At 33.9% G+C, this 21900-nt stretch overlaps 1 protein-coding gene across 1 annotated transcript; it reads right to left on the bottom strand.

The window, feature by feature from the left end:
* Positions 1–10405: 10405 nt before the first annotated feature.
* LOC118357302 (deoxyuridine 5'-triphosphate nucleotidohydrolase, mitochondrial-like) lies at positions 10406–11373 on the bottom strand. The gene has a single exon (XM_035729035.1). The coding sequence runs from the start codon at positions 11329–11331 to the stop codon at positions 10840–10842; it is 492 nt and encodes a 163-aa protein (XP_035584928.1). The 5' UTR covers positions 11332–11373; the 3' UTR covers positions 10406–10839.
* Between the last annotated feature and the right edge of the window lie 10527 nt (positions 11374–21900).

Below are 21900 nucleotides of genomic sequence, written 5' to 3'. Positions count from 1 at the left end.
TCTTGGCCCATGGTCTCTTTCTCCAGGCTCAAAGCCAACAGTGTTGTATCTTTCTGACCAGCCTTCGACAGTCACAACTCTCTTTCAAGCTCTCTGACTATACCTCTGAAAAATTGTCCTATTTTACGGACCCATTTTAAGGACACATCTGGGTAATTCAGGGTAATCACCCTATGTCTATGCCTCAGCCTAATTACATCTGCAAAGTCCTTTTCCCATGTAGGTACCAATATTCACAGGTCACTGGTATTAAGATGTTCACGAGTGCGGTTTGCATTAGTCTTCTTACCACACAAAGTGATACTTCCCACAAAGAATATACTGTGTTCTTGAGGCTCCTGGCTGGCTCAATTGGTGGAACACGTGACTCTTGATCTTGGGGTCATGAGTTCGGGTGTCGCTTTGGGTTTAGAGATTACTTTAAAAAAATCTTTAAAAAAAAAGGTTATGCCATGTTCTTAAGAAAAGATCTAGAGCTCATTCTTCTTTCATTACTTGAAGAAATAAAAAAACTATCTAAATTTAAAATAATTTTTCAGAATAATTAATCATAAATGAAAGTATCAATGTTTGTTTTTGTGTTTGCATGCATCAGGTACTAAATTCCTACATAAAATTAAGAAGAATCTATCTAGCTAGTTAAAAGATTCAAAACTGGGTAATTCATTTCTGCAATTCCTTGAAACTTCTGTTCATGGTGGCCAGATGTCTATTATTTGGTTAGGAATTAATAGTGTAATTGTTTAAAAAAGAAAAAAAAAAAGAAAGTTTGCTGTCCAAACCCACACATGTGGCTCAGGTGCATTTTAACAGCTTTGCCTTTAGTCTCTTTAATTGGAGCCAGGATTCTGAATGTGTACGCATTCCCCCCATCCCTTACCCCCCACCAGAGGCTCATGCCCACTCAGGTAAATGAAAGAAATAATCATTGAATGGAACTTGATTTTTTTTTAATATTTTTAAAGTTTATTTATTTTGAGAGAGAGAGAGAGCATGCATGTGTACAAACTAGGGAGAGGGGAAGAGGGAGAGGGAGAAGCAGATTCCCCTCTGTGCTGGAAGCCGATATGTACTTGTTCCCAGGACCTCAGGATAATGACCTACCTTTTTGTGGGGGGACACAGTTCAACATGTAACAATCCTATTTTATAAAAAGTCTGGTTCTCTTTTAAGGCTTAAAGAAATGATGAACTTTTTCTATCTCATTCTTTAATGGATCAAGAATTAGTCTAAATTTACTAAATCTAAATCTATGTTTACACTGGTTTACCACTTCACTTTTCTGATTATTATATTTTTTAAAAGTTTGGATATGGTTTTAGAGAACTGATAAAGTTAAATATTTTAAAGTCTGTGTTGCGAAGGAATAGTATATATATTCAATAAAAGAATGAAGATACTGACAAATGGGGCAGATTGTATAATTTGTCTTTTAATCTCAATTCCAATTCAAATAAGTAACTATCATCTATTCTACTTATCTAAGTAATTAAAAAAATAGGCATCATTTTAGTGTTGTTCAGCCTGCTCCATGAACCTGATAATATACTAATCCTAAAAAAATACATATACATGCATATGATTGCCTCAAATAGCTTATGGAACAAGGCAAGATATGAGTGGATAAATAAATAAAAGGCATGTACATGTTGAAAAGTCATCTTTCTTAATTTTAAGCAACACACAAGGCATGATAGATTCCTATTTGAGAAAACTAAGCCAAGATGTGACACTTAAAATTGACCATAGATTCTATTTTTTTGGAAATGAACATATGCAGCAATGCTCCCAAATTAGGAAGTTGCCTATGCAAAAATATTCTAAATCCTCACCAAGCAAATTTTATAAAGAGTTTCAGAGAAAGAAAAATCCATACAGTTTTATCCCTTGATCAGAGTACTTTGTATTATGTTGGAAAAATAGATTCATTATTTATATTGTATAATTTTCTACTTATATATAAATGTGTTTTTTCTTCAAGCTGCCACAAGTCATTTTTAAAGTGAGACAGTGATCAAATTAAATAAATAAATAGGCTCCCTGTCCAGCATAGTCTCCAGGATTACATGACAAGACAGCAAGCCTAGTAGTCAGCATTCCTAGGTACACCATGCAACTATTTCTTTGAGCCTTGCCTCTTGCCAAGGCACTGTCATAGAGTAAACCACACATCCTGGTTTGCCCTGGACAATCCAGTGAACACGTGTTGTATTCATTTGTATACTACTTTCCTGAGTTGTTTATTTTGTAATGAAGTATGAATTACAAATAAATAAATTAAAATAAGACAGAATAGGTTTGGTAGACTTTCAGCCAACTTCTGCCAAGTTTTGTCTACTCATGTGTGAAGCAACAGTCAGGGTTCTTCTTTAACATGTAATTGAATAGAAAACATCAGCAATAACCCATTATTTTTTTGTGACTCCTCCCAAACATAAAACACTGTCTTCAAGGACATAATATAGGTTCTTGCTGATGCTAACAAAATGCACTTTGACATTGTGGGCTTCAGTCAGCTAACTCCTTCTGACTATGAATGGTGGTAGGAAAAAAAAATTACACACCATCACAGTAGCAGTGAGATATTTATATTTATGGGCAATAGTCTTAGAATTTTTTTTTCTTACTAGAGTATCAGGATATTACATAAAAACTCATGTGCATACTAAATCAATTCTGTATTTCAGCAAGAATACATTCTAAAAACTGTTTTTTCACTAAGAGGAAAGGGATAGTTTTTAAGGAAAGAACTCACAGCATAACCCTCTTGGTCATGACTAATTTGTCTACATGTTCAATCATCCAACAAAAAAATTGAGAAACAAGGGGACCATATAAAATGGCATACAATAACATATCAGCAGAATTTGAAAAAATCAGACAGAATAAGGGACCCCCAAGGGCAACAAAAGCTATTTGGCTGCTTGACTAATTATATGCACTAATAGATTTCTATTGGGTCCTCTGGTTTTTAAGAGTTCATTTAATTGTGGGATCAAATTGAAGGTATTTCTCAACTCTTCTTATGGCCAACCATATATGCAGAAATACAACAAAATCAGGAATGAGGAAACTTAAATTCAGATTCTTCACTTTCTAGTTTCCTTTAAATATTCTGAGCTTCACTTTCATTACCTATAAAATGGAGATGATAATAATAATTTAACCAAAGAAGAACCTGTTCTGAGTATGATCATGGGAAAAGTAATTACGAAATGTAAAGAATTATATAATACAAATATTAATCCAAATTAATTTGAACTGTATCTTCAAATCAATCATAGTGCTTTTAATTTAATATATGAATAAATTTCATTCTATTGTGGATTATATAAAACTACCACATTTATTTTTAAAAATACAACTATCATCCCTCACCAATATTTTTTGTGAACTTTATTTTTTAGAGCCCTTTTAGCTTCATTGCAAAATTGAGCAGAAGGCACAGAGATCTCCCATAAACCACCTGCCCTTCACGCATGCATGGTCTCCCCCACTATCAACATCCCTCACCAGAGTGGTACATTTGTTACAATCAATAACCCTACATTATTGACACATCATTATTATTCAAATTCTATAGTTTACATTGGGGTTCACTCTTTTTTTTTTAAAGATTTTATTTATTTATTTGAGAGAGAGAGAATGAGAGATAGAGAGCACGAGAGGGAAGAGGGCCAGAGGGAGAAGCAGACTCCCCGCTGAGCAGGGAGCCCGATGCGGGACTGGAGCCCGATGTGGGACTCGATCACTGGACTCCAGGATCATGACCTGAGCCGAAGGCAGTCGCTTAACCAACTGAGCCACCCAGGTGCCTGGGGTTCACTCTTGATGTGGTATATTCTATCAGTTTGCATGAATTTATAATGATGTATCTTTACCATTACAGTATCATACAGAAAAATTTTATTGCCTTAAAAATCCTCTGTGCACCACCTATTCATCATTTCTTATCCTCTAACCCCTCGTGATCACTGACCTCTTAACTGTCTCCATAGTTTTGCCTTTTACAGAATGTCTTATAATTGTAATGACAGTACGTAGATTTTTCCGATTGGCTTCTTTCATGTAGTAATGTGCATTTAAGTTTCTTCCATGTCTTTTTGTGGCTTGGTAGCTCATTTCCCTTTTTTTTTTTTTAAGAATTATTTCACAGATTTAGTTAAGTTGTAGGATGCAAAACAACATACAGAAATCAGTGTTAGCTAATTTCTTTTTAATGCTGTATAATATTCCATTGTTTGGATATACCACACTTTATTCAATCACTTACTGAAGGACATCTTGTTGCTTCCAAGTTTTGGCAGTTATGAATAAAACTGCTGTAAACACCCATGTGGAGGTTTTTGTGTAGACATAAGATTTCACTAGTCCTGGGTAAATACCAAGTAGTGTGATTGCTGGCTTCTACAAGAGTATATTTAATTTTATAAGAAATTGCTGAACTGCCTTCCAAACTGGCTGTACATCTGGCATTCCCACCAATAATAAATGATAGTTTCTGTTGCTTCATATTCTCACCAACATTTAGTGTTGTCAATGTTAATTGATTTTGGCCATTCTAATAGGTGTATAGTGGTATCTTGTTTTAATTTGTATTTCTCTGATGGCATATGATGTGGAGATTCTTTTCATATGCTTGTTTGCCAATTTGTCTATCTTCTTTGGTGCGATGTTTGTTAAGGTCTTTGACTCATGTTTTAATCAGGCTGCTTGATTTTTTATTGTTGTTTTAAGAATTCTTTATATATTTTGGATAACAACCTGTTATCAGATATGACTTTTGCAAGTATTTCCTCCTGAACTTATCTTTTCATTCTCTCAGTAATGTCTCTCACAAAGCAGAAATGTCTAATTTTAAAGAAATTCAGCTTATGATTGATTTTCTTTATGTATTATGTTTTTTTTTTTTGATGTATCTAAAAAGTCATCACTATACCCAAGGTCATTTAATTTTCTCCTATGTTATATTGTAGGAGTTTCATAGTTTTATTTTTTATGCTTATGTCTGTAATGTGTTTCAAATTAATTTTTGGAAAGGATGTAAGGTTTGTGTCTAGATTCATTTTTTTTTTAAGCTTCTCCACAGGTTTTAATTAGACTAGGTATAAGTAAAACATATTTTAATTACTTTCCTACATAATCTGACCTAAAATTAAGCAGTATATATAACTATGTAGAGATTATTATAATTAAAACCCTAACACATAGGAAACATTTTATTTCAAAGCTACTACTATGATATAACTCTAAAAATGAAATATGACAATTCATAATAATATGTGAGATATTTGAAAATAACAATGATCCATGTTAATTGCAACATTCCAACAATATAATTTAAAACATACAATTAGTTTATTCTAACAAATGGGGAAAATAACTGTCCACTAATCCTCTCAGAATATTTTCCATGTTTTTTAAATCATTTAGAGATATCAAAACATCCTTAATAAGGGAATGTAAACAAAGGGACTAAACAGAGCTAGTTAATGTCATCTGAACAGATGTATAAGCCCTTTCATGCAAAAGAACTCTAAGTTTCTACAAGGTAGAGACTGTTATCTTATTTATTGTTGTATGTTGAATGGGTATTATTTGTTAAAAGAATCAATTAAGAATTAAAACTAATTATTTTGTTAAAAGAATCAATTAAGAATTAAAACTAATTAATCAATGTTAACTACTTATTATCAACTAACTATTCTATATGATACTATAATGGTAGTACATGTCATTATACATTTGTCCAAACCCATAGAATGCACAGTACCAAGACTGTCTTAGTTCCATTGTATTGTCATTGCTCAGTTGTCAAAGATCAATTAACTATATTCATATGGATCTGTTTTTGAGTTTGTTAGTCTGTTCCATGAATTTGTTTATTCTTTTATCAATATTTTCTGTCTTCATGATTATACCTTTATAGTAAGACTGGAATTTGGGGGTGTGTCAGTCTTTTAATTTTGTTTTTCTCTTTCAATATTGCATTGGCCAGTCTGGAGCTTTTGTCTCTCCCTGTAAACTTTACATTCAGTTTGTTGATGTTCACAAAATAACTTACTGGGATTTTGAATGGGATTGCTTTGAATTTATAAAGTTGAGAACTTACATATTAATAATTTTGAGTCTTCCTATCCATGAACATAAAATATCGCTCCACTTATTTAATTCTTTGAGTTCTTTTACTAGGGTTTTATAGTTTTCTTCATATAGGCCATACATGTATTTTATTAGATTTAAATATAAGAATTTCTCTATTTTTGCAGTGATAATATAAATGGCATTATATTTTTCATTTCAAATTAACCTGTTCATTGCTGGTATATAAGCAAGAAATTGATTTTTCTATATTAATCTTGTGTCTTGCAGCATTGCTATAATCACTTTTTAGCTCGAGAGTTTTAAAAATCACTTATTTTGGATTTTCTGCATAGATAATAATTTCACCTGAAAACAAAGACAGTTTTATTTTTTCCTTTCCAATCGGCTCACATGTAATTTCTTTTTCTTACTGGATTCTCTAGTACTTACAGTATGATGTTGAAAAGCAGTAGTAACAGGGAACATTCTTGCCTTGTTTGTGATCTTAGTGGGAAAGTTTCTACTTTATAAAATTAGGTGTTAGCTGTAGGTTTTTCTATATTCTTTATTGAGTTGGAAGAAGCTTCCCTCTATTCCTAGCTTACTGAGAGTTTTTATCCTGAATGGGTATTGAACTTTGTCAAATGTTTTTCTGCATATATTGATATAATCATGCAATTTTTCTTCTTTAGCCTGATGATGTGATGGTTCACATTAATTGATTTTCAAATGTTGAATCAGCCTTGCATACCTGAAATAAATCTTACTTGATTATGGTGTATAATTATTATATACTTTGTTGCATTTGATTTGCTAATATTTTGGTGAAGATCCCTTCATCTATGTTAACGAGAGATATTGGCCTGTAGTTTTGTTTTCTTGTAATGTTTTTGTCTAAATTGGTATTAGGGTATTGCTGGCTTCATAGGATGAATTAGGAAGTAATCTCTTTGCTTTCGTCCTTTGAAAGATTGGAGAAAATTGGTTTAAATTTTATCCTTAAATATTTGGTAGAATTCACTAGTGAAAACGTTTGAAACTAGTGCTTTCTGTTTTGGAAGGTGTTACTTGTTTAAATTAATTTCTTCAATAGATATAAGCCTATTCAGATTATTCTTTTTTTTAATTTTTAATTTTATTTATTTTTAGAGAGAGTGGGGAGAGGGGCAAAGGGAGAGGAATAGGGAAAGAAACTTTTTTTTTTAAAGATTTTATTTATTTATTTGAGAGAGAGAGAGAACACAGAAGGAGGTGGGTGTAGAGGGAGAAGAAGATTCCCTGTTGAGCAGGGAACCAGGGTGAGCTGGATGCCAGGACCCCCAATATCATGACTTGAGCCAAAGGCAGATGCTTAACTGACTGAGCCACCCAGGCACCCCCAGACTGTCTATTCTTGTGTGAGTTTTAGCAAATTGTGTCTTTCAAGGAATTGGTCCATTTCATCTAGGTTATCAAATTTGTGGGCATAGAGTATTCATAGTATTCCCTTATTATCCTTTTTATGTCCATGGGATCTGTAAGGCTGTCCCTTTCATTTTTGATAGTAGTAATTTGTGTCCTCTTTTTTTCTTATTTAGCCTAGCTAGGGGCTTATTGATTTTTGTATCTTTTCATAGAACCAGCTCTTTATTCCATTGATTTTCTTTACTAATTTTATATTTTCTGTTTCATTGATTTCTATTTTAATTTCTTCTTATTTCTTTTCTTCTGCTTACTTTGGATTTAATATGCTTTTCTTTTTCTAGTTTTTAAAGTAGATTGCCAGGAATGGCCAGCAATCCCTATACCAACAGATGAAAGATGACTCCAAACTTTTCGGTGAAAGAGAGGAGAAGGCAAGGGGGTCAACACTCAGAGACCAAGACCCTTTGCTCTTCTTTGCTCCCGCTTTTATTGGTCCTTCAGGATAATCACAAATCCTTATCACTGTTTCTCAAGCAGGCATGACAAGGGGTCTTACTGAAACTGAGAGGATTTATGGGAAAGATAAAATATGCTAATCTACGTGTTCTACTAAACATAGCCTAAGGGACAACGCATACATTCTTAGATCACAGGGCTGTTGTTTGGGCTGAGAAAGCTTCCCGGAAGGTAACTCCCTGAGGCATTCCAACGCAGAGTGGTCATGCAGGGCCCAGCGTTCCAAAGGCCCACACCCTTCTCCGAAAACCTCCCTGCCCTAAGTGGCCTCTGTTACATTTTAACAAGCCAGGTGTGGCTGATTTCATGTTCTGCATTGACCCCAACAGTGGATGATTAGGTTATTGATTTTAGATCTTCTTTACTAACATATATTCAGTGCTAAAAATATCCCTCTATGCACTGCTTTTGCTGTATCCCACAATTATAAGTTGTGTTTCTACTCTCATTTAAAGTACTTTAAATTTTTTCTTGAGTTTTTTTGACCCTTGCGTTAAAGTGTGTTGTTTAATCTCCACTTATTTGATTGTTTTCCAGCTATCTTTCTGTTACTGATTTCCGGTTTAATTCCATTGTGGTATGTTAGCAGACACTGTATAATTTCTATTCTTTTAAATTTGTTAAAATGTGTTTTATGGCTCAGAATGTGGTCTATCTTTGTGGATGTTCTATGAGCTTCAGAAGAATTTGTATTCTGCTACTCTTGGTTGAAAGAGTCTATAGATGTCCATTATATCCAGTTGGTTTTGGTGTTACTGAGTTCAGTATGTCTGGACTGATTTTTTTGACTGCTGGATCTTGTGCATTTCTGAGAGGGGGTGTTGAAGTCTCCAGCCATGATAGTTCTATTCATCTATTTTGCTTTGCAATTTTATTAGTTTTTGCCTCATGTAGTTTGATGTTTTATTGTTGGGCATATACATGTAAAGATTTTTTATATCTTTTGGGGAATTGATCCTTTTACAACTGTGTAATTCCCTTCTTTATTCCCCCATAACTCTCCTTGCTTTGAAGTTTACTTTGCCTTTAATATAGCCCCTCCCACTTTCTTTTGATTAATGGTTAGCATAGTTTTTCTTTCTCCATCCATTTACTTTATCTTTATTTACTTATTTTTATTTAAATTTTGTTAGGTAACACACATTGCAATATTGCTTTCTGGAGTTGAATTCAGTGATTCATCACTTACATGTAATCCCCAGTGCTCATCACAAGTGCCCTCTTTATTTTATTTTTTATTTTTATTTTTTAAAGATTTTATTTATTTATTTGACAGAAAGACAGCGAGAGAGAGAACACAAGCAAGGGGGAGTGGGAGAGGGAGAAGCAGGCTTCCCGCGGAGCAGGGAGCCCGATGAGGGGCTCGATCCCAGGACCCTGGTATCATGACCTGAGCCGAAGGCAAACACTTAACGACTGAGCAACCCAGGTGCCCCACAAGTACCCTCTTTAATACCCATCACCCACCTAGCCCAGCCCCTACCCACCTCCTTCCATTAACCCTGTATTTGTTCTCTATCATTAAGAGTCACTTGTGGCGGCTTGTTTCCCTCTCCTTTTTTTTTTCCCCCCACTTTCCCTATATTCATCTGTTTTCTTTCTTAAATTCCACATGGGTGAGATCATATGGTATTTGTCTTTGACTGATGGACTTACTTCACTTAACATAATACCCTCTAGCTCCATCCATCCATTTGCTTTTAGTCTGTATGTGTCCATATCTTTAAAGTGGTTTCCTGTTAAAATCATATAGTTGGGTCTTGTCTTTTTGATCTACTCTAGCAATCTCTTTTACTTAGTGCATTCAGACGATTGATGTTCTAAGTAATTATTGATATCATGTTTGTTACTTTTTCTTATATGCTGTTCTTTGTTTCTGTTTTTGTCTTCCACTCTTTTTTTTTTTTTGCCTTTTGTGGTTTTAATTGAGCATTTTATATGATTGCACTTTCTCTCCTCTCTTAGTATTTCAATGGTAATTCTCTTTTTACTGTTTTTAGTTGTTGCCCTGGAGTTTTCAATATACATTTTTGAATAATCCAAGCCCACTTTCAAATGCACTATATTATTGCATGGGTAGTGTGAATACCTTGTAACAAAATAATCCTAATTTTTCCTTTGTATCATTACTGTCATTCATGTTACTTTTACATTAGCACACATAAGCATATTTATATACATAAATATATATAATATATACATATAAATATATATACATAAAGCATTCATAACTGAATACATTGTCACTATTATTATTTTGAACAAGTTGTCAGATCAGTTAAGTATAAGAAAAATAAGTTTTTATTTTATCTTCATTTATTCTCCAATCTCTTTTTTTAAATTTTATTTTATTATGTTATGTTAGTCACCATACAATACATTATTAGTTTTTTTTTTTTTTTTTTTTTTTTAACTTCAACTTCTTTTTATTAACTTTTTAGTCACTCATACAATAATTTGTATCTATGAAAGAATTCAAATTTATTGAATGAAAGGCACTGCTTACGATTTACAAAACAAGTAAGTTGAAGAGGAAGCTTTCAGTGAATTAAATAATACAGGGTTTTTTGGATCTGTAATTGATAAACATTTAATTAAAAAAATAAACAGCTTGTATTAGGTTACCACACAGATTTATACAACAATCAGATGTGTAAAAACATAAGTAAGGTTTTATGGGACCCCAACACAGGTATCTTTTCCTAAATCCTAAGAGAACCAAACAGTTTTAGAAGCTAAAGCTATTATGTTTACAGATGTGCAAAACACTAAGCAAAAATCCTTTATTTTTAAGAAAAAAGTACGTTTCCTCATTTTCTATTCTTGGCATAAATGTTAATTCTTCCCCGTGGAACCAAAACCTCCTGAACCCCTTTCAGTGTCATCTAAAACCTGAACTTCCTCTATTTCTGGATAAAAAATCCGTTCACAAATGAGCTGTGCAATCCGATCGCCCTTTTTGACTTGAAACTTTTCTTTGCCAAAATTAAATAGTACGACACCCACATTTCCTCTGTAATCTTCATCTATGACGCCAGCTCCTACATCGATGAAGTGTTTTGCAGCCAAGCCAGAACGGGGAGCTACTCTTCCATAGCACCCAGACGGAAGAGCTACCTGAATGTCCGTTTTCACAAGGGCTTTCTCCATAGGTGGTAGTGTATAATCATAGGCACTGTACAGGTCGTAGCCTGCAGCCCGCGCGGACCCCTTGGTCGGGGCGGTGGCGTGCTCTGAGAGCCGGACAAAGCGGAGCCGCATGCTGTCCTCCGCAGGCCGGGGCCGCTTGCTGGGGGAGATGGCGGGTGTCGCTTCAGAGCAGGGCATGGCAGAACAGAACGCAAAAAAAGACAGCAGCAGAGAAAACAAACGCACACCACATTATTAGTTTTTGATGTAGTGATCCACTATTCATTGTTTTCGTATAACACCCACTGCTCCATGCAGTACATGCCCTCCTTAATGCCCATCTCCAATCTCTTTTTAATTTTAATTTTATTTTTTAAAAGATTTTATTTATTTGGCAGAGAGAGAAAAAGAGAGCACAAGCAGGGGGAATGGCAGGCAGAAAGAGAAGCTCAGCGGGGAGCCTGATGCAGGACTTGATCCCAGGACCCTGGGATCATGACCTGAGCTGCAGGCAGAAAATTAACCAACTGAGCCACCCAGGTGTCCCTCCAATGCTCTTCTTTTCTTTATGTAGATCTGAGTTTCTGACCAATTTCATTTACCTTCTCTGTAACGAACTTTTTTCTTAAAATATTTTGCAAGGCAAAGGTGCCTGGGTGGCTCAGTCAGTTAGCCATCTGACTCTTGATTTCGACTCAGGTCATGATCTCAGAGTGGTGAGATGAGCCCCGTGATTTTCTCTCTCCCTCTGGCCCTCCCCACCTCTAAAAAAAATATTTTGCAAGCCAGACCTGCTGGCAACAGATACCCTCAATTTTTTGTTTGTCTCAGGAGCTCCTTCTTTTTTTCATTTTTTTTAAAGGATGATTTCATCATTTTAAAAGGGTACAGAATTCCTTTCAACACTAAATATTTCACACCACTCTCTCCTCACTTATGTGATTTCCAAGGTTCATAGATAATTCCTATATTTTCTTCTTTCTAGGTAAGGTGTTTTTAACCTCTGGATTTTTTTCCTTAACTTTGACTTTCTGTGGTTTCAAAATAATATACCTATCATGGGTGAAAGGAGTCAAAAGGTACAAACTGTTTTTGTTATAAAATAAATAAATCGTGGGGTGTAATGTACAGCATGTCAACTATAATTAACAATACTGTATTGTATATTTAAAAATTTCTAACAGAGTAGATCTTGAGGGTTCTCATCACAAGAAAAATAAAAATTCTCTAACTATGCATGATGACAGATGTTAATTAGACTTGTTATGGTGATCATTTCACATTGTATACAAATACAGGATCATTATGTTGTACATCTGAAACCAATGTTGTATGTCAGTTATAACTTAAATTGAAAAAAAAACCCTGATTTTTCCACTGCACCACACTGCATATAATACGCATGTATGTATTTGTGTATATACATGTGTACATATGTATATGTATGTGCATGTATGACAAATGACAACTTCCTATTGACCTTAAAGCCTAATTTAAAAAATCCACCTTTACTGAGGTATAATTGACAAATAAAACTATAAGATATTTTTAAAAATGATATGCCTAGATCTTTTGGGGGGGCGGGTCTCATTTATTCTGCTTGCTAAACTCTGAGCATCCTGGACCTGTGGTGTGATGTCTAACAATTTGGGGACATTCTGAGTTATTATTATTTCAAGTATTCTCCATTTCTTTTTCTCCTGATACTATCATTTCGCATATGTTACACCTTTTGTTATAGTCATCCCACAGTTTTTGTATATTCTGTTTCTTCAGTCTTTTTTCTTTTTTGCCTTAAGGTTTTGGACTTTTTAATTAAGATGTCCTCAAACTCAGAGGTGTTTCTCTTAGCCTTGTGCAGTCTACGAATAAATCCATTGAAGTTATTCTTCATTTTTGTTTTTGATCTTTAGCATTTCTTTTCTTTTTAGAGTTTCCATTTTTCTGCTTACTTTGCCCATCTGTTACTACATGCTGTCTATTTTATCCATTAGAGCCCTATGTATATTAATCATAATTGTCTTAAATTTCCAGCCCGATAATTCCCACATCTTTTTCATGTCTGAATCTCGTTCTGATGCTTGTTCTGTGTCTTCAAATTGTTTTTGCTTTTAGTATGTCTCAAATCCTGTCTAGCCAGACATGATGTACATGGCACTGGTTCCTGTGGAGACTTTTTTTAGTGTGTTTCTGCTCTAGTAAGTTGTGATTCTCTGTATTCACCTATCAGTCTCCAATTTGAGGGCACACTTTACCTTGTGACCTCATTTTTCTTGTGGATCTAAGAAGAGTGTTTTTTTTTTTTTTAGTTTGTTTGGCTTTTCACTTGTTAGTAGTACTGAGTGGAGATTTCCAAACTTCTTACATGTTGGACCAGGAACCAGAAGTCCTCATGACTGGTTTTGTTTAACTTAGCATATCAAAAAAATACCTTTCATAGTTGATGCATCATAAATACAGTCTTATTAAAAATGAGTAAAGTTTGGGCACCTGGGTGGCTCAGTTGGTTAAGCGACTGCTTTTGGCTCAGGTCATGATCCTGGAGTCCCGGGATCGAGTCCCGCATGGGGCTCCCTGCTCAGCAGGGAGTCTGCTTCTCCCTCTGACCCTCTTGGATCTCATGCTCTCTCTCTCTATCTCATTCTCTCTCTCAAATAAATAAATAAATAAAATCTTTTAAAAAAATGAGTAAAGTTTGTGACCTGACGATTTTGAAGCAGTAAACATAGTGTTTTTCCTCTACAACCAAACAAGAACATGAAACTTTCCTGCTAATTTCATTTGGGTTCCCTTATCTAAATCACTAGAAATTGAACAGTGATATGAATAAATGGCATTTGATTGTGTTTTATATAAGGTTTCTTTACATTTATCTGTTTTCTCCATCAGTATAGAAATTTATGCAAGGCAGGACCATGTCTTCTATTGTTATTTTTTGTGATATTACTAATCTTTAAAACACAATATATTTTGAAAGTTTGACAATCAGAAAGAATCTGTTTGAGATATTTGTTTGCAAATAACATGTAATGATTGATTAACGAATTTTATAGTGTATAACACCACTAGATATCACTATATCTACAAATCTGGGGCAGGTAGCATGATGATAAGCATGACTATGTACAAATGGAGAGAAAATTATTATGGGCTTATTAATAGGCTTATTCTTATTAGTGTATTAAATTTCTGATGGTATTTCTCATCTACTTTTATACACATATTTTCCACACTGATGGAAATTCATAATGAAGGGACATGGAATACAAAATTAAATTCTGATGATTTTCTTGAATTACCAAAATGTACCAGGTTTCACTAGCAAAGTAAAATGAAATTCAGGAACATCAGTCTAAAAAACAAGCTAATTGATATCTATTTACCTAGATAAAAGCCTCATACTTCTGCTTAATTTCCCCCCCATTATATTCATGGCCTCTGTTAAAATACTATTGCTCCAAATTGAAAACAACAAAAAAGGATTGTGAATTCCATACACAGATTTGTAACCTAGTATGGCTAGTGAGCTCATAATGAACTGCATTATTTGAAGTAGCATTTTGTTATGGAACATGGTTTTTACTTGCTCTCTTATTTCTGTTCATTAAAACAATGAGCACATCATAATGAATAAAACATTTGTATGCCATTTGTTACATCCAGTACTAAGGTGCCAATACTGACCATAAATTGAACTCATGCTCTCCCATGTTCATGCAAAAATCCATTTAATAGACATTTAAAAATTGTTGAAAAAACAAAATGTTAGGTTTCCCACAGGTTCTCAACATCTGTATGTCTTTTAGAAACCTAAACACTATTCATTTTAGAAAGTAGAGAACATGAACAGATGGAATTTGACCTTCTGTGACACAAGGATAGAGTAAATGTGATTTACTTTGTGCTAAATATAATTCCGTAATTATTAAAAAAATGTGTTTTTTCAGGAATGAAAATAAATAGAAAGGATTTTAAAAGGTATAGGGAATTCTGCCATCTAAGTTATTAGATTGTTCAGTATTTCTAAAGAATAGTGTCACATGTATTAATATAAAATTATTGTCTCACTGACCTGATGCCCTCAGGGATTTAAAATCCTGACTCTTAGCACTTTAAACACCAAATTTTAAAGTGTTAACCATAGTTTGTAGAATTCTTTCTGGTATATGTTAAATGCTTTTCAGCTGAGGAAAAACAAATTTACTCTACTTTTATACTACCCCAAATTAAAAACAAAACAAAAAAATGAGTATTTTAAAATTTTGGATCAATAAACTTTTAATTAAGCCAAAAATATGAACAATATACATAAATAAGACATTGAAAAATAAGTGAAGAATATTATTGAAATTTCAGTTCTTGCCATGGGAACTAGGTAGAAATAAAATGACCAAGATTCTTAGAATTCTCCTTATTAGGTTTTGTCATATTAGCTAATTATAAAGATGAAATTAGCATGAATGAAAGGAATACCCATCTATTCTTACATTTATTTTAATGTTAATTATGTCCACTGATTTTGTTGACTTGCATAATATAATACAAAGATGGGGATCAAGGGAAAATTTCATATAAGTAACAATGTTGGAAGGAGAAGAATGGCAAGTAACGATAGCAGATACTCTCAAGTCTCTCAAGGGGGGATTTGAGAGATCACTCTCATATGTAATCAGTAATTTCTTCACAAAAGTGAATCCATAGTTAATAGTATCATCATCAAGACTTAAGAAAGGAGATGAGATAATCAATATTAAGTTCTAATTAAGTTGACTAGAGAGGGTCTAGAAAAACCTTGTGAAGGAGGTAAGAATTTGACCTATAAGAAAGGAAAGGTCTTAGAGGAATTGGAAAGGGAAGCAGGTAGTGTTCCTTAGCTGAACATTGGTGTGAACAGTAATATTTTTAAGGGAAAACATGTATTTGTCTATTTTGAGAATATATACAGTTTATTTCTCATAATTGTGCAAGACTATATTTAGAAAGTGAGTTGAGTAAAAACCTATATTTGCATAAGCTATTAATTTAATGCTCCAATTTGCATATCATTTGAACCTCATTACCATACCTGTCAATCAGTTCTGGACACCAGCCATTGAAGCAGCAAACACTCAACCTTCGAGGAAGAAAAAAATCAGTGACTTTAATATGACCATATTACTTGTTTTTAGTGGTAGGTTATATGGATTTGGTTATGATTATGATCAGACCATTTTGGTATTTTATGAGAAATAGGGTTATCAATCACATTATTTAAAATAAAACATTTTCATTTCAGTATAATAACATATTTTTAAAGAATGGATTTAGGGAGGCAAATTATTCTTGGAGTCTAGATAAATAGTCATTTTTTTCTCTTGGGGAGTGATTTTTAAGATTAAAGTATCATAGATCTAAAAAATATTATGACCCATTTATAATTAATGAGGTTAATTATGGCTTATAGGAGATTATTCATATCATAGCTATTAGGAACTTGAGATTTTGAGTGAGATAGACCTAGCTCCAAATTTCAATTTTCCAATTTACTCCTACTTGAACTTGGTGGACTTGATTTCCTCTTTAATAAAATGAGTATAATGATCAATATATGTCCATTTGGTTTTGTTTGTTTTCTGTGAGAATTAATGTGATGATATCTTTCATGTGTTTAGCACTGTGCCTGACTCAAAGTAAAAACTCAGGGAATGATTATTCTTTTTTGCATTTACTTTTTGCATCTTAATAGCTTTGTGTCTGTTATATAGGTTAGCTGCTAGTATCCTTGAAAGCCTGGGTCATAGAAAAAATGTGATAACAATCTCACATATGCCAGTAATTAATTTAGTTGGTCACTAGCCTCCTTGGATTAGCTCCCTAAAAAATCCCTTCCAATACTTTTGAGATTACTTTTAGGTCCCTTTCAGAATTCTTGCACTAGCAATGTTACAAAATAGTTATTTTATTTGTTGTTGTTTTTGTTGTTGCTGTTTCTTCTATTTATTTAAACAAAAACAAAAACAAAAACAATTCACCCACTTCTCCAATCCCCCACCCTCTGCCTCTGGGCACCACCAATCTATTTTGTTTCATTGAGCTTGGTTTTCCTTATTTGTTTATTTAAGTTTCTACACGTCAGAGAGATTATATAGTATTTGTCTCTGTATGACTTACTCTGCTTAGCCCTGAATATTTTCTGTCCATGCTGTCACAAACAGCAAGATTTTATTCTTTTTTATGATGGAGTAATATTCCACCATGGAGTGTGTGTGTATGTGTGTGTGTGTAGAGTGTGTGTGTGTGTGTGTGTGTGTGTGAAACAAGTTTTTTATCCATTCATCCATCAGTGGACACTTAGATTGGTTCCATATCTTAGCTACTGTAAATAATGCTGTAAAAAGCTCAGGGTAAATATATTTTTTTGAGTTAGTGTTTTCATTTGCTTTGGATAAATATCCAGAAGTGGAATTGCTGGCTCACATGGTAGTTCTACTTTTAATTTTTTAAAGAAACTCCATACTATTTTCTCTAGCGGCTGTACCAATTTACATTTCTACTAACAGTGAACAAAGGTTTGCTTTTCTCTACACGCTGGCCAACACTTGTTATTCATGGTCTTTTTTATAGGAGCCATTCTAACAAGTATGAGGTGATATCTCTTTGTGGTTTTGATTTGCATTTCCTTGATGATTAATAATATAGAGCATCTTTTTATGTACCTTTGGTTATGTGTTTGTCTTTAGGGAAAATGTCTATCCAGATCTCCTGCCCATTTTTAATCAGACTGCCTTTATTTTCTGTAGGATTGTATGAGTTTTTCATATATTTTGAATATTAGCCCCTTATCAGATATATAATTTACAAGTATTTTCTCCTATTAGGTAGGTTGCCTTTTCATTTTCTTGATAGTTTCTTTTGCTGTGCAGACACTTTTTAACCAACTGAGCCACCCAGGCACCCTGTGCAGACACTTTTTAGTTTAATGTAATCCTTCTTGTTTATTTTTGCTTTGGTTGCTTTGGCATTTTCTTCAAAAATTATCACCAAGACCTAAACCAAGAGCCTATGTTTTCTTCTAGTAGTTTTATTGTTTCCGGTCTTACATTCAAGTATTTAATCCATTTTGAGTGAATTTTTGTTTATGGTATAAAATAGTGGCCCAGGGTGCCTGGGTGGCTCAATCGTTAGGTGTCTGCCTTTGTCTCAGGTCATGATCCTGGAGTCTCAGGATCAAGTTCCACATCAGGCTCCCTGCTCAGCAGGAAGCCTGCTTCTCCGTCTCCCACTCCCCCTGCTTGTGTTCCCTCCCTCACTGTCAAATGAATAAATAAAATCTTTAAAAAAATAAAAAGATAGTGGCCCAATTCCATTCTTTTGCATGTGACCAATTTTCCCAACACCATTTATTGAAGAGACTGTCTTTTCCTCATTGTGTATTTTTGGTTCCTTTGTTGTAAATTAATTGATCTTATATGGGTGGGTTGTTTTGGGGCTCACTATTCCATCTCACTGAGCTTTGTATCTGTTTTCATGCTAAGACTATACTGTTTTAATTACTATAGCTTTGTAATATAGCTCGAAATCGGAGAGCATAATGCCTCCAGCTTTGTTCTTCTTTTGCAAGTTTGCTTTGTCTATTCAGGGTCTTTTATATTTCCATACACATTTTAGAATTTCTTGTTCAATTTCTGTGAAAAATGCCATTAAAAAATTCAGTTATTTCATTTGAACTACTTTGAATTTTTCTATAAGACAATGTTTAGGTCTTTCATCCATTTTGAATCTATTTTTGGTTATAGTGTTAGGAAAAGATCCAGTTTCATTCTTCTGCCTGTGGCTGTCCAGTTTTCCCAACACCATTTGTTAAAGAGACTTTTTTCCATTGGATATTCTTCCTTCTTTGCCAAAGATTAGTTGATCATATAGTTGTACGTCCATTTCTGGGTTTTCTATTCTGTTCCATTGATCTATGTGTCTTTTTTTTTTTTTGTGCCAGCACCATACTGTCTTAATGATTACAGCTTTGTAATATACTTGAAGTCTGGTATAGTGATACCTCCCACTTTGTTTTTCTTTTTCAACACTACTTTTGCTATTCAGGGTCTTTTCTGGTTCTTTACAAATTTTAGGATTGTTTGTTCTAGTTCTATCAAAAAATGAAGTCTGGGATAGTGATGCCTCCCACTTTGCTTTTCTTTTTCAACATTACTTTTGCTATTCAGGGTCTTTTCTGGTTCCATACAAATTTTAGAATTGTTTGTTCCAGTTCTATCAAAAATGCTGGTGTTATTTTGAATGTGTAGATTGAATTTTTACAATATTCTTGTAATACATGAGCATGGACTGTTTTTCCATTTGTGTCATCTTCAATTTCTTTCATTAGTGTTCTATAGATCTCAGAGTACAGAGCTTTTACCACTTTGGTTAGGTTTTTTTCCTAGGTATTTATGGTTTTTGGTGCAACAGTAAATGGGATCAATTCCTTCATTTCTCTTTCTGCTGCTTCATTATTGGTGTATAGAAATGCAACAGATTTCTGTACATATATCCTGTAACTTTGCTGAATTCATGTATCAGTTCTAGCAATTTTTTGGTGAAGACTGTCAGGTTTCTACATAGAGTATCATGTCATCTGTGAAGAGTGCAGGTTTAACTTCTTATTTGGATGCATTTTATTTCTTTTTGTTGTCTGATTGCTGAGGCTAGGAGTTCCAGTACTATGTTCAACAGCAGTGGTGAGAGTGGACATCCCTGTCATGTTCCTGACATTAGAGGAAAAGCTCTCAGTTTTCTCCCATTAAGGATGATATTAGCTGTGAGTTTTTCATATATGGCCTTTATGATGTTGAGGTATGTTCCTTCTATCCTTACTTTCTTGAGGGTTTTTACCAATAAAGGGTGCTATATTTTGTCAAATGCTTTTTCTGCATCTATTGAGAGGATTATATGGTTCTTATCCTTTTTTTTATTATTGATGTGGTGTAGCACATTGATTGATTTGCAGATATTGAACTACCCTTGCAACCCAGGAATAAATCCCACTCAATCATGGAGTATAATCCCTTTAATATACTGTTGGATTCGATTCACTGGTACCTTGTTGAGAATGTTTTCATCCATGTTCATCAGAGATATTGGTCTGTAATTCTCCCTTTTAGTGGGGTCTTTGTCTGGTTTTGGAATCAAGGTAATGCTGGCCTCATAGAATGAGTTTGGAAGCTTTTCTTCCATTTCTATTTTTTGGAACAGCTTCAGCAGAATAGGTATTAATTCTTCTTTAAATGCTTGGTAGAATTCCCCTGGGAAGCTATTTGGCCCTGGGCTCTTGTTGGGAGAGTTTTGATTACTGATTCAATTTCTTTATTTGTTATGGGTCTGTTCAAATTTTCTATTTCTTCCTGTTTCAGTTTTGGTAGTTTATATGTTTCTAGGGATTTATCCATTTCTTCCAGATTGCCCAATTTACTGGCATATAATTGCTCATAATGTTCTCTTATAATTGTTCATATATCTTTGGTGTTGGTTGTGATCTCTCCCTTTCATTTGTGATTTATCTGGGTCCTTTCTCTTTATTATTTTTTTATAATTCTGGCAGTGGTTTATCAATTTTGTTAATTCTTTCAAAGAACCAGCTCCTAGTTTTGTTGATCTGTTTTACTGTTCTTTTCTTTTTATTTCTATATCATTTATTTCTGCTCTAACCTTAATTATTTCCCTTCTTCTGCTGGTTTTAGGCTTTATTTATTTATTTTTTCTCCAGCTCCTTTAGATGTAACATTAGGTTTTATATTTGAGACTTTTCTTGGTTCTTTAGGAAGGCCTGTATTGCTATATATTTCCCTCTTAGGGCCACATTTGCTGTGTACCAAAGGTTTTGGACTGTCCTGTTCTCATTTTCATTTGCTTCCATGCATTTTATTATTTCTTTTTCTTAATTTCCTGGTTAACCCATTCATTCTTTAGTAGGATATTCTTTAACCTCTGTGTGTTAGTAGGCTTTCCAAATTTTTTCTTGTGGTTGACTTCGTTTCATAGTGTTGTGAACTCAATCTTTCTGTACTGGTTGAGCCCTGATTGGTGACTCAGTATGTGATCTATTCTGGACAATGTTCCATGTGCACGCAAAAAGAATTTGTATGCTGCTGCTTTAGGATGAAATGTTTTGAATATATCTGTTAAGTCCATTTGGTCCAGTGTGTCATTCAAAGCCATTGTTGATCTTCTGCTTAGATGATCTGTCCATTGTTGTGAGTGGGGTATGAAAGTCCCCTACTTTTACTGCATTATTATCAATGAGTTTTTGAAGTTTCTTATTAATTGATTTATATATATTTGGGTGCTTCCAAGTTGAGGGCATACATATTTACAATTGTTAGATCTTCTTATCGGATAGACCGCTTTATTATAGTGCCCTTCTTCATCTCTTTTTACAGTCTTTGGTTTAAAATCTAGTTTATCTGATATAAATATGGCTATTCCAACTTTCTTTTGATGTCTAATAGCATGATGGTTTTCCACCTTCTCACATTCAATCTGGTGGTGTCTTTGGGTCTAAAATGAGTCTCTTATAAACAGCATATTGATGGGTCTTTTTTTTTTTATTATTCATTCTGATACCCCGAATCATTCTGATTCCATTTACACTCAGAGTAATTATTGGCAAATGTGCATTTAATGTCATTGAATTTCCTGGAAAGTTGCTGTTCCTGTAGATTGTCTCTGTTCCTTTCTAGTCTTTGTTGATTTTGGTCTTTCTTGCATGCTCAAAGGGCCCCCCCTTTTTTAACATGA

This window comes from Zalophus californianus, chromosome 1 (genome assembly GCF_009762305.2).
Source record: "Zalophus californianus isolate mZalCal1 chromosome 1, mZalCal1.pri.v2, whole genome shotgun sequence".
Lineage (NCBI taxonomy): Eukaryota > Metazoa > Chordata > Mammalia > Carnivora > Otariidae > Zalophus > Zalophus californianus.
The sequence above is the reverse complement of the archived record's forward strand: the minus strand, read 5'-3'. Positions and strand labels throughout refer to the sequence as shown.

What these genes read in the sequence shown, in the direction of transcription:
- LOC118357302 (XM_035729035.1), bottom strand. Translation starts at nt 11,331, where the DNA reads ATGCCCTGCTCTGAAGCGACACCCGCCATCTCCCCCAGCAAGCGGCCC.